This window comes from Loxodonta africana, chromosome 19 (assembly GCF_030014295.1).
Source record: "Loxodonta africana isolate mLoxAfr1 chromosome 19, mLoxAfr1.hap2, whole genome shotgun sequence".
In the NCBI taxonomy this organism is placed as follows: domain Eukaryota; kingdom Metazoa; phylum Chordata; class Mammalia; order Proboscidea; family Elephantidae; genus Loxodonta; species Loxodonta africana.
This window is the reverse complement of record NC_087360.1, coordinates 59,062,130-59,074,824: the sequence shown is the minus strand read 5'-3', so window position 1 is coordinate 59,074,824 and position 12,695 is coordinate 59,062,130. Positions and strand designations below refer to the sequence as shown.

At 45.2% G+C, this 12,695-nt stretch overlaps 1 protein-coding gene across 4 annotated transcripts in view; it reads left to right on the top strand.

The window, feature by feature from the left end:
* GPAT4 (glycerol-3-phosphate acyltransferase 4) overlaps positions 1 to 12,466 on the top strand; it is a 37,584-nt gene extending 25,118 nt beyond the window's left edge. For all 4 annotated transcript variants that reach the window (XM_064272785.1, XM_064272786.1, XM_064272787.1 and 1 more), the window contains 9 exons: positions 431 to 505; positions 1,466 to 1,555; positions 1,907 to 2,000; positions 2,590 to 2,705; positions 3,640 to 3,695; positions 4,461 to 4,546; positions 7,927 to 8,055; positions 8,145 to 8,224; positions 11,399 to 12,466. In XM_064272785.1, the coding sequence (XP_064128855.1) occupies positions 431 to 505; positions 1,466 to 1,555; positions 1,907 to 2,000; positions 2,590 to 2,705; positions 3,640 to 3,695; positions 4,461 to 4,546; positions 7,927 to 8,055; positions 8,145 to 8,224; positions 11,399 to 11,507 (835 nt within the window). In that variant the 3' untranslated portion in view covers positions 11,508 to 12,466. The remainder of the gene's footprint in view (positions 1 to 430; positions 506 to 1,465; positions 1,556 to 1,906; positions 2,001 to 2,589; positions 2,706 to 3,639; positions 3,696 to 4,460; positions 4,547 to 7,926; positions 8,056 to 8,144; positions 8,225 to 11,398) is intronic.
* Positions 12,467 to 12,695: the final 229 nt, after the last annotated feature.

Below are 12,695 nucleotides of genomic sequence, written 5' to 3'. Positions count from 1 at the left end.
CAGGTTTCCCATCATTTTAGCGGCCTGATGCCTGAGGAGATGGTGTCACCTGAGAACCAGATCCAGAGTTCACTGTCAGATTGGGATGGAAATGATCTCTGGTTTTGAGAGGACTGCTCTAATTTCTTGGTGAAGCTTGTCTAGGGCTGGCCTATTGTTAGGTGCCATCGAGTCAGTTCTGACTCATAGTGACCCTATAGGACAGGGTAGAACTGCCCCATCGGGTATCCAAGGAGCAGCTGGTAGATTTGAACTGCTGATCTCTTGGTTAACAGCCGAGCTCTTAACCAGTGCACCACCAGGGCTCCAGGGCCCACCTAGGTGATCAGATGTCCGGAGTGGTTTTTGTGATGCCCTCTTTGACTTTCACATATTCTGTACTTGGTGCAACGATTTGTTTGCTGTCGTTTAACCTGTCTTCTTCTTACAGGATAGCTCTTGCTTTCACGGGGATCAGCCTTCTGGTGGTGGGCACAACCATGGTGGGATACGTACCACATGGGAGGTGAGTAGAGCTCTCATGTCCATGGCTAAGGGGAGTTGGGCCTGGGAATGATGGTTCAGACATTGATGTGAAGGTCCATGGAATTTAGATGTCTGAGATAACCCAGTAGTAACAGTGACATCAGCATTAAGTGACCTATAACTGTTCTTTTTGCCCTCCAACCCTCCCAGTCTTCCTACTGTAAAGGCAAAAGAGAAAAGCCACAAAAATGTGGAGTTCAGGACTCAGACGGTAGGAGATCTTACAGCATGTTGTTTAGTTTTGAGTGTTCTAAGGAGTCTGGGTGGTGTGAGCAGTTTGCCATCCACTGCTAACCTGAAGGTTGGTTAGCACTCAGTGGCTGTGTGGAAGAAAGACTTAGTGAACCACTTCTGTAAAGCTTATAGCCAAGAAGCCAGTTCTGCTCTATAACCCATGGAGTCATCATGAGTTGGGGCCAACTTGACGGCAGCCAACAACAGCAGCTACACTGACAGATGAATTGGTAAAAGGATAAGGCTTAAAAAAATAAATGATTATAAAATGTAGGAAGAAATTCTTTTTTTTTTTTTTTTTTGAAGAAAAATCTCCTTCTAGAAAGTTCTGGGGCTTAGCAGACCTCTCTTCTGCCCAAGCTGCTGAGAAGATGTGACTCTGACCTTTGCCCCACCTCTAGGTAGTGACTGAGGAGGAAAGGAATCCAAGAGACATCCTGGCTCACCTGTGCTGGAAATTCTAAGCTATGATTTCTAAACCTACTAACTTAGGTGAATTTAAGCCAGTCTCAGCATCGTGTTTCCTCACGTGTAAACATGAAGGTGCTAACGTATTATAGGGTTTTACCATATACACTAATACTTACAGAAGCATTTTGCAGTCATAAAAGACTATAAGCAGTAGTAGTTGAATTGTTGGGGTCAGCAACTTTTCCCGTCTTCCTAAATGTAAAACGAAGTCAAAAGCTCAGTCCTGTTGTTGCAGGTTTAAGGAGTTCTTGAGTAAACACGTTCACCTGATGTGTTACCGGATCTGCGTGCGAGCGCTGACAGCCATCATCACCTACCATGACAGGTGCTGCCGCTGCGTACAGATACATAGGGTGCCCACCTACAAACAGCCAAACAGCAACTTTTCTGCGCTTTTAGTTAGAGTTGGAAAACCCTGCTGACATAGGGGTTAAGTGCAGTGGCTGCTAACCAAGAGGTCGGCAGTTTGAATCCACCAGGTGCTCCTTGGAAGCTCTATGGGGCAGTTCTACTCTGTCCTATAGGGTCGCTATGAGTCAGAATCAACTCGATGGCACCGGTTTTGGGGTTTTTTTTGGTTTAGTTAGAGCTGATGGAGCTTGTGAGGGAGGGGTGAATTCCAAATGAATTGTTTGACTCTAATGTCTGTTCCTTTGCACACCTTTTTGAAACCCAGGAAAAACAGACCTCGAAATGGTGGCATCTGTGTGGCCAATCACACCTCTCCTATTGATGTGATCATTTTGGCCAGTGACGGCTACTATGCGATGGTAAGATACCTGTTTGTTGTTTCCTTGTGGCAAAATTTTTTGCTCTAGATCCGTTAGGGCTGGGAGGCTCCTGGACCCTTTCCAGAGTGCTTTCTTAAGGTATAAACATGTAAACGTGCTTTCTATGCATGGGCCCCAACCTACGTGATCACCTCGGTTTCTGTTGCTTTTGGGAACTCCTTGCTGTTTTGATAGGAGATAGTCTGAGCAGCAGCAGCCCTGTGTCACCGAGAGAGTGATTGGAGACTCTACTTTGGATCTTTGTGGAGAGGGCTGAAGATTAGGGAAGGGAAGACCTGAAGGGGCTGGGTTCCAGGGCACTTGAGGACCTGTACAGGGAGGGGCATTTTACACAAGGCATTGCTCAGTTTTATGATTTTGTTTTAGGGTTTTCAGTTATGTTTTTAATTACACATCTCTGGTATCACCAATTAAAAGGAGAAATTTAAGACCCAGGGAGTGATAGTGAGATATGAGCTGGTGAGAGGTTGACACACTTTTTGGACCTGGAGTTTCTTCCCTGGGAATGGAGCGGGGGCATTTGTGTGAGGATGGTTTCACTAATAGTTATTTCTTTGTCTGAGATAAGGTGGGTCAAGTGCATGGAGGGCTCATGGGTGTGATTCAGAGAGCCATGGTGAAGGCCTGTCCTCATGTCTGGTTTGAGCGCTCCGAAGTGAAAGACCGCCACCTGGTGGCTAAAAGGTAAATCTGACACAAGGCTCTTGTTTCCTGTGATCAGTAATATAAAAAGTATGCAGAAGAGAACATTTCAGGAGTAGTTATTCCCCCACAGTGGAATTACAAGTAAATTTGATTTTTTTTTTTTTTTGGCACTTTCTTAGTGTTTTCTGCACTGAGCCTATTAAAAAAAAAAAAAAGGAGCCTATACTGCTTTCATATTAAAGACATTTTTAAAATGTGGACTATAAAAGTACAGAAGCCTTAGTATCATTTACCAAGGTAGTAATGTTTTCTAACCTTTTTTGTTTCCTTGTCCACGTGTAATAAACAAAATGGGAACTTCTAATGCTAGTTGACATCTCACAAAATAAATTATTATCGCACATGAAAACAAACCAAGGCAGTGAAACAAAGGGCCCTCTCTGTTCAGACTTGAGAAAAAGATAAGTCTATGCAGGTACTGGAAAGAGCTCTGCAGTAGACTGAGAGGAAGGCGCCTCCAATGAGACCATCTTCCAGGGTAAATGGCCCTCCCACCAGCATCTCCTTGGAGCATCTCAGGGCCAGAGCATTGCACCAGGTGGACTGTAGGCTCAGCCCAGCAAGGCTGCTATGCAGCCAGGTGACATTTATTGAGGGTGCTGTGTGCCAGCCCTGGGCCAGGCTTTTTTTTAGATAGTCCCAAGTCTGAACAGTATCCTCTACTATAGACTTTTCATACTTACTTTAAAAATTATGTGGATTAAATAATGATAATCTGATTTTCCCTTCTCTTTATAAGTTTTGCCTTAATGAGCCTTAGACTGTAGCTTTATAAAGGGTAGGTTCATATCTTTTACCTTGCTCTTATTCAGCATATAAACTAGTGTCACACCTAAATAGATTACTTATAAATGTATTTGGAAATGATGGACACCATGCTGTCTGACCCTGGTTTTCTTTTTCTCCTCTGAAGACTGACTGAGCATGTAAAGGATAAAAGCAAGCTACCTATCCTCATTTTCCCAGAAGGTAAGGCTTGATCACCACAAAGAATCACTGTGTAGGGAAGCCACGCAGGATTGTGCCTGTGGGCTTAGCCTAGGGACCAGGCCCCTCAGCCCGGTTAGGGTTATTTGTCTTCAGTGAATGATGTCAGGCCCCCGTTAGGTTGGCTGTGGAGCTCGAAACGCGGGGGGTTTCAGAGCTTGGACTACAGAGTGAACTTAAAAACAGCAGCAGTTGCCTTTGAGTCGATTCTGACTCATGTTGACCCGTGTGTCTCCGAGTAGAACTGTGCTCCATAGGGTTTTCAGTGGCTGATTTTTCAGAAGTAGATCACCAGGCCTTTGTTCTTAGGCACCTCTGGGTGGGTTTGAGCCACCAGCCTTTTGGTTAGTAGCCAAGCTCTTAACCGTCTATGCCACCTAGGGACTCCAGAGGGAGCTTACTCATTGCAAAAAAAACCGCTTCTCTAATATTCTCGACAGGGTCTTTCAGCTTCCTGTGGAGTTCTCATGAAGACCTCCTAAGTCTGCTGAGGTCTCTGGTCTTTTACTGAGGCTGCTAAGGGTTAATCGGGGAAAGTGGGCCTGTAAAAAGAGAATAGGAAGGTAGGAAGCAGTATAGCATTTTGCCTTTCTCTTTTATGTGTTTACTCATATTGCAGGAAGATGATAACGTTTATCCTGTTGGAGGAGTCATTAGAAGGCTTTTTACTGTATTTAGTCCTTAAGGAACACCTGACACTGGGGTAAAGGACCAAAAGAAACAACATTTCACTCTCCTGCTTTTTAGGAACCTGCATTAACAATACATCGGTGATGATGTTCAAAAAGGGAAGTTTTGAAATTGGAGCCACGGTGTACCCTGTTGCTATCAAGGTACGAGACCTCTGAGGGCACGCGTGGTCGTTATCGGAGCCCCCTTGGAGGGATGCAGCCAGAGGAGGTGGGAGAAGGGGCTGATGTCTCCAGCAGAGCAAGTGGGGGCTGGCTGAGGAGGGCGGAGTGCTCGAGGGGGAGAATGCCAAATTGTCCAGACTGTCAGAAGCAGCTGGCAGGCTTTGAACCGAGGGACATCCAGGTTCCCATCCACACCTGGCTGCGGTCACCAGATTCGCGAAATGGTAAACTCTTTGCAGGCTTTGTATTTTCCCCTGTCTATTACCTCTTCATAACCTTAGCTGGAATGTGGGGTGGTCCACTTGAAAAGGTAGCTTACTGCAGGGAGTAGGAGGTGTGGCTAAGCCAGGCTAGGTTTGAACATTTGGCGAAGTGAAGGTGGATGGGACTATAGCTAGGCCCTTACCACTGAAGAAACAAGGCTGCTGTGCTGGCCTGTGGCATCGTCTTGTCACCGAGAACAGCTCATAAACAGGAAATGGATCTTAGGTGCTTATCTCATCTGTCCCCCACCCTTTAGGAACTTCTACCTCTGACTGTTCAGATTTACCTGGAGAGGTGGGAAGCAGTTAGCCAGTCAGCTTTGCTTTTTTTTTTTTTCCTTCTCTGTCTCTTGCCCCTTCGTGTCTGATTTCATAAATACATATGTATTATTATTTCTGAAAGAACTTGGGCCTTACATTATTAGTTCTAAAAAAACACACAGGCCATTGTCAGTATGTTTACAGTATTAGGTTGAAATTCCAGATCAGGGTAAAATTTGAGTAAACTTGAGTCAGAGTTACGCTTAGAATGTAGTCTCCAAAATTCTGTGTGGTCTGTTTACTGCCTGTAGAGCATTCCGTAGAAATAGTTCTTACTTCTGGTGCCGTTGGGGGAGAGAGTTGCTCCTCTCGGTTAAACAGATGCTTACCTAGTCATTCACCTTGGACCTGTGGGGTTAAGCATCAGGACGGGGATGGCAAATGAATACCAGCTGCAGGGGAGCTCTGATCAATGGTTAGGCCTGCCAGGGCGGTTTGTTGAGGATGCTGTGTCTAGGTACATAGTCTGTGAGCAGTGTCTGCCGTGGGCAGAGGGGTGGGGGTGGTGTTGGCACCACACACGGTCCATCCTCCATGAGTGTGATGGGAGTCAGGGGCTCCACCGTGAACGCACACTGCTAGGTGAAAGCCCTTGTCACTCACTCTGGAGCAGCCGTTCTTAAACGTTAGCCATCATCAGCATCACCTCCAGGAAGGGCCCAGAATTTGTATTTCTGCCATGTTTCTGGGTGGCGCTGATGCTGCTCTGGGGCAGTGGTCCTCGACCATCTTTGGAGCATGAGCCCTGGGAAAAGTTGTGACTTCTGCCAAGAAAAATACATGCAAATCTTATATATAATATTATTTGGCTAAAAGATTTATTAAAGTCTCATCTGTGGTTAAAGGAGCCCTGGTGGCTCAGTGGCTAAGCGCTCAGCTGCTAACCAGAAGTTCGACAGTTGGAACCCACCAGCCACTCCGCTGAAGAAAGGGGTGTGGCAGTCTGCTTCCATAAGATTGCAGCCTTGGAAACCCTGTGGGGCAGTTCTACTCTGTCCTGTACGGTCACTGTGAGTCAGAGTTGACTCGACGGCAGTGAGTTTGGTTTATCTGTGATTAAGAACTTCTCTTCCACATATACTTTTCTAGTTTTTGTGAAACCTTCATTGGTAACCAGACTTGGGTGAGCTTAGCAGTTAATTCCTAGTCTTTTAACATTTCCATCAAAGTCAGGTCATTATCTGATTTTGAGGAATTTGTGGCTTTTGAGCTTTTGCTTTGGTTTTTCTCTCTCCACAATGTCTGCCCAGCATGGAACAGAGAATCAACTCTAGACAAAGGACTTTCACACTCTCACTTGTAATATCAAAATTTCTATTTCATATTGTGCTTCATAAAATACCATAACACTTTCTAATCATACTCATTAATTAACTCTTTAAAACTCATTTTTCTCCCTTATTGCCTTTTGGTCTTATGTGAACTTATTAAACTGTCTTTAGTGAAACTTAAATTTCTCAATTTCTATAAATCTAAATGTCTTCATTTCTGTAATCAGGTCTACAATCTAGGCATTTTTTATTCAGAGTCATAGAACTCATGCCTGGAAATGCCTGAAAGGTCATACAGTTGAAATCCAGCCCCACCCCAAGCGCCAGGCTCCACTGCAGGATCCCTTCTAGGTATTCCTTTCAGTCTCTTCCAGTGAAAGGGCATTGTGACTTCCAGTGGCATCTTGGTCCATTGTGGCATAACTCTTCAAATTCTGTCTCCTTTTAATTTTCCTCTCTCTGGTCCTAAGTCTTCCCATTGTAAATTGTACAAAGTTAGTCTAGTGTCTTGTCTTTGATGGCCCTGGCAGTTCCGTGACACTTGGTTCAGCTGTTCTTCTGGAGGACCCATTTCTTTCTGTTGCTTCTTGTACAGCTTCCTTCTCCACCGCCTCTCCCACCCTTGCTTACGTGCCACTTGAGTTATTCTTGATTGGTAAAAAAGAGATGCACAGCTGGAGCTACATTTCCCACAAAATGCTGTTTAAGTAAAGCTTCCGTGAAAGTTGTTGGCAAGTAAAAGTGTGTGATAAACCTACTCCTTGGAGGGAAACACAGAGCCCATGTGATAGAGACCTCATGACACCGGGTATGCGTCTATCAGTGGATACTGCTGACGTAAAAGAGCCTTCTTGTAAAATTAGCTTTGTTAGTAGAAGTGTAACTGTAGAACAATATTGCAAGGTTTCTAATTGTTTTCTCCTTGGTGTGGGGCACCAGAAATATTAAAAGTTGGTGGTTATGGAAGGAAATCCGCCTACTTGGGTGAGGTACCGGAAAGCCGCTTACTTAGGTGAGGTAGCTGTCAAGTATTTATAAGAGAGCCAATGTGATGCTGGAGGTGGGCTTTACAAGAAGGGAAAGGGTGGAATGCACAGTAGAAGGTGGATAATTGTTGAATCTGAGGAATGGATATATGGGAGTGCATTATCCTATTTTATTTTTGAATATACTCAAAAACTAATGATAAAGCATGTACACTTGTAAGTAAGACATGAAATTAATTAAAGAGGGAGGCAGTGATCTGTTTGTGGAAGGCTGTTAGGAGACCTCCCTCGTGATCTACAGCAGAACCTTGGGTCCGTCAAGGGAAGGTTAACTGTTGCTGGAGGTCAGACCTGCCCAGCGGTAGAATTACTTCAGAAGTGTCCCTGTAGAGGGTCTGGCAGTAGCAGTATCTGGCACTGATACAGCCCCAGTTGACCTAGTCAGAGAAGTTGCTGTCGACACCCAACATCGTTGAAACTACCAACTTCTTACCATTCAGCTTTCCATTGTTTTCCAGTATGACCCTCAATTTGGTGATGCCTTCTGGAACAGCAGCAAATACGGGATGGTGACATACCTGCTGAGAATGATGACCAGCTGGGCCATTGTCTGCAGTGTTTGGTACCTACCACCCATGACCAGAGAGGTAGGTACCCGTGGCAGTGCAGAGGTCTTCACTTACTCTTGTATGACTTTGAGCCTGGGTTGAGTGGGTTCATTCATTCTTTCTTACAGACAAATGAAGATGCCGTCCAGTTTGCAAACAGGGTGAAATCTGCCATTGCCAGGCAAGGAGGACTCGTGGACCTGCTCTGGTGAGTTTAGAGCCAGACTTCATCGGCTCAGTCTAAGAGAACATGAATTTCTGAAGCAGATGCTGATTTATTGCCTCCATTTACAAAGAATCTTCCTCTCCCTGGTAGGGAGAGTTAAACTCCCTACCAAGATGTGCAGCACGGTACTACAGATAGTGAGCAGTTTGACTCTTGTTTCCTAGTTCCAACTTAGAAATCCCCGGTGCTACTTTGACCTATCCTCAGGGGACATAGACTTGCACCAGAGCAGTCAATTCTGTGTGCCTTTTTGGGGTTGTACCAGTCTACTGTTGTTGCGTTTAGGTGCGGCTGAGTCGCTTCCTACTCATAGCAGCCCTATGTACAATAGAACGAAACATTGCCTGGTTCTGCACCATCCTCAGTCATTACTATGCTTGAGCCCATTATTGCAGCCACTGTGTCAGTCTGTCTTCCTCACCAGTCCTCTACCAAGCATGGTGTCCTTCCAGAGACTGGGCCCTCCTGATAACATCTCCAAAGTGTGTGAGACAAAGTCTCGCCATCTTCACTTCTAAGGAATACTCTGACTGTATTCCCCCAAGACAGATTTGTTTGTTCTTTAGGCAGTCCGTGGTATATTCAGTATTCTTCACCAACACTGTAATTCAAAGACATCAGTTCTTCTTTGCTCTTCTGTATTCATGCCCAGTTTTCCCATGCATATGACGCAATTGAAAAAACCATGGCTTAAGTCAGGCGCACCTTAGTCCTCAAAGTGATGTCTTCGGTTCTGAGTGCTTTAAAGAGGTCTTTTGCAGTAGATTTGCCCAATGCAATGCATTGTTTGCTTTCTTGACTGCTGTTTCTATGGGCATTGATTGTGGATCAAGTAAAATGAAATCATTGATAACTTCAGTATTTCCTCCATTTATCATGACGTTGCTTATTGGTCCAGTTATGAGCATTTTTGTTTTCTTTATGTTGAGGTGTAATTCATACTGAAGGCTGTGGTGTTTGATCTTCTCGAGTAAGTGCTTCAAGACCTTTGGTTTCAGTAAGCAAGGTTGTGTCACCTGCATGTTGTAGGTTGCTAATGAGCCTTTCTCCAATAGTGATACCACGTCTCTTCTTCATATAGTCCAGCTTCTTAGATCATTTGCTCCCCATAATAGATTGAATAAGCACGGTGATAGAATACAACCTTGACACACACCTTTCCTGATTTTAAACTACCCAGTATCCCCTTGTTGTGTTGGAACAGCTGCCTCTTGGCCTATGTACAGTTTCCGCATGAGCACAGTGTTCCAGAATTGCCATTCTTCACGGTGTTATCCAAAATTTGTTATCCCCTTTGAATGACTTTGCATAGTAAGTAAAACACAGGTAAACATCTTTCTGGTATTCTCTGTTTTGAGCCAAGATCCATCTGACATCAACAGTGATGTTCCTCATTCCATGTCCTCTTCTGAACCTGGCTTGAATTTCCTGGCAGTTCCCTGTCGATGTACTGCTACAACCATTTTTGAATGACCTTCAGCAAAATTTTATTTGTATGTGATATTAATGATACTGTTTGATAAGTTACGCATTTTCCTGAATACCTTTCTTTGGAATGGGCACAAATGTGGATCTCTTCAATCATTTGGCTGGGTAGCTGTCTTCCAAATTTCTTGGCATAGACAAGTGAGCGATTCCTAGAGCCTTGTTTTTCACCAGTGCCCTCAGTGCAGCTTGGACTTCTTCCTTTAGTACTAACAGTTGTTGAGTATATGCTACCTCCTAAAATGGTTGCATGTCAGCCAACTCTTTTTAGTATAGTGAGTCTGTATTCCTCCATCTTCTTTTGAAGCTTCCTACATCGTTCAGTATTTTGCCCATAGAATCCTTCCATATTGCAACTGGAGGCTTGAATTTCTTCTTCAGCTCTTTCAGCTTGAGAAATGCCACGCATGCTCTTCCCTTTTGGTTTTTTAACTCCAGATCTTTGCACGTTTCATTGTAATACTTTACTTTGTCTTTTCGAGCAACCATTTGAAATCTTCTTTTCAGCTCTTTTACTTCATCATATGTTCCATTTTCTTTAGCTACTCTATTACAAGGTCACAAAGTAAGCACTGGAGCTAGATTTTGCACCCAGGTCTGTCAGGCACCAGAGCTTGAATGGTTACTGTTGCCTGTCACAGGCCTAACAGGGACAAGTGTGCAGCTTTTCAAAGGTATGGCAGAAGGTCTGAGTGTGGGCTTAGGTTTTCAGCAGTTGTTAAAGGTACTAATACATCTAGAGTTGAGGCAAGGAGTTGGTGAGTAAGGTGAGTGGGAACAGAGTTGTGAAGAAATAAATCTAACCTGAGGGGATTCATTTGGGGATGTTGGAGGGAGGTGCTGAGGCCAGATGGTCAGGACATTGAGAGCTAGTTGAGTTTAAAAGTTGGTTCCATTAAGGTATTTAATAGGTGCCGTTGGGTAGTGCAAATGGTTAAGTGCTCGACTACTAGCTGAAAGGTTGGCAGTTGAACCCACCTAGAGGCATCTCAGGAAACAGGCCTGGAGATCTGCCTCTGAAAGGTCACAGCCTTGAAAACCCTATGGAGCACAGTTCTACTCTGACATGCATAGGGTTGCCATGAGTCAGAGTCGATTCAGCACCAACTAACAGCAAGGTACTTAATCCCCTAAGCATGGAAGAAGTAAGAGCTTGCATTTGTCTTATGTTAGTTGTTTGCATGAATTTGGAGTATCCTTGAGTGTGTATTTTGCTCATTACTCATTGAGACTCAGTGTGTCTCATATTTTAAAGCCTGGCTCCACATCCATAATGCCAGAACACCGCTTTATCTAGGTGAGGATGTATGTGATAGTAAAAAGAATTTTAAACTCCTTGGTAGGTTAAATCATTGTAAAATACCTCGGATATGAATGATGAATTCTTTTTTTTTTAATCTTGCCTTGTATTTTTAGTATTATTTATTTTTCCAATTTTATATACGAATACTGAATTCTGACTGCAGGGCAAGAGTGTGAGAGTCTTGAGGTAGAAAGGGTGGATTCCCAGAATCCAGGGCCAACTCAGAGGTCACCTCAGTGAGGGGGCCATGGAGTGTTTTTGTCTCTGGCAGGTTTGTCTTGGCTTGTGAGTAGCATACAGCGTCTATCTGTGATGCAGGGGTGGGTTGGAAGCTGTTTTGCTCTGACTTCCAGCCTTTATCTCGTCAGGGATGGTGGCCTGAAGAGGGAGAAGGTGAAGGATACATTCAAAGAGGAGCAGCAGAAGCTGTATAGCAAGATGATTGTTGGGAACCATGAGGACAGGAGCCGTTCCTGAGTCCTCGCCTTGCGCTGGCTGGAGCCGCCATGCTCGAATCCTGACCTGTGAGCCAGCTGGAGTTGTTGCTGCTGCCACCGCCGCTGCCCCCGTGCTGCATCCTTTCCAGACTCCGGGGCTCCTCGGACTGCTCTGCACCCGAGACTTCCAGCTTCTTCAGCCGCGCTTGGACCCCTGGGCCCTGGGGCAGTGCAGCCTGCCCTCTGGCTGAAGTGAGTGCTGCTGGTTGTTGCTGCCCGGGGGGAGATGCCTTTTTGTTTCTTTTACACTTAATTCCATTGGAGGAATGCCATTAAAGTCGACTCTCCACCTGTGCATGGTGTGCGGGGCTGAGTATATAGGAAGAACCATCCACATTCCCGTCAGGGATGTTAGGTGTGTTAGTCAGTCCCAGAGGCCCAAATCCCAGGGTGCTCTGCTGGGGAAGGGGAAGGGCCCACCTGCTCTTGAGAGGCACTGCTGAGGTACCGTGGCTTGCTTCAGCCTTAACATCGCCCCCCAGCCTTGGAGCCCCACAGACTCAGGAAAAAGAAAACTGTAGTCTGCGGGGGCTTTCAGCAAAAGGAAGTTTCAATTCTTGTGCTACTACCCATAGGAAGTCACCAAAGGGGATGGGAAGAGGCCAGCCACCCACCGACTAGTCTGTGGTGAGAACCAGGAGTCATTCTGCATTCAAACTCCAGTGCTGGCCCAGAACTCCCCATGTGACTCACTCTTTGTTAATGTGTGCCTCAGTTTCCCCATCTGTAACGTGGGTCAGGAGGGGAGGGGTGGTGATACCTACCTCACAGGGTTGTTGTGGGGCGTCAAGTGCTACTTCGCAGGAAGGAACAAGTAAAGCTTAGTGTTCTAAGTACAGGCCCGTGACAGGCGGCAGGACGAGCTCGGCTCCGAGCTGCTGCACAGGCCTTTGGATTTGTTTTTGTGAGTAAATAAAATCGTCTTGGTTGGTGAATGGATTGGGGGAGTTTTCCCTTCTCTTTTTCTTCCCTAGGTGTAGCCCTGTATAACATGCTTCTTGTCAAAATGACGGTTCTCTTACTTGAATGTAACCCTGGGGCTGACTTTTGGAATGAAGGCTAGTGTTATTCAGAAAAGGATAAATTAGTCATTTCAGATGTATGCATAGGTCTGGTTCAGAGATGCACAGGGTCAGTTGAGAATTTCTGGTATAGACCGAGATGTAGA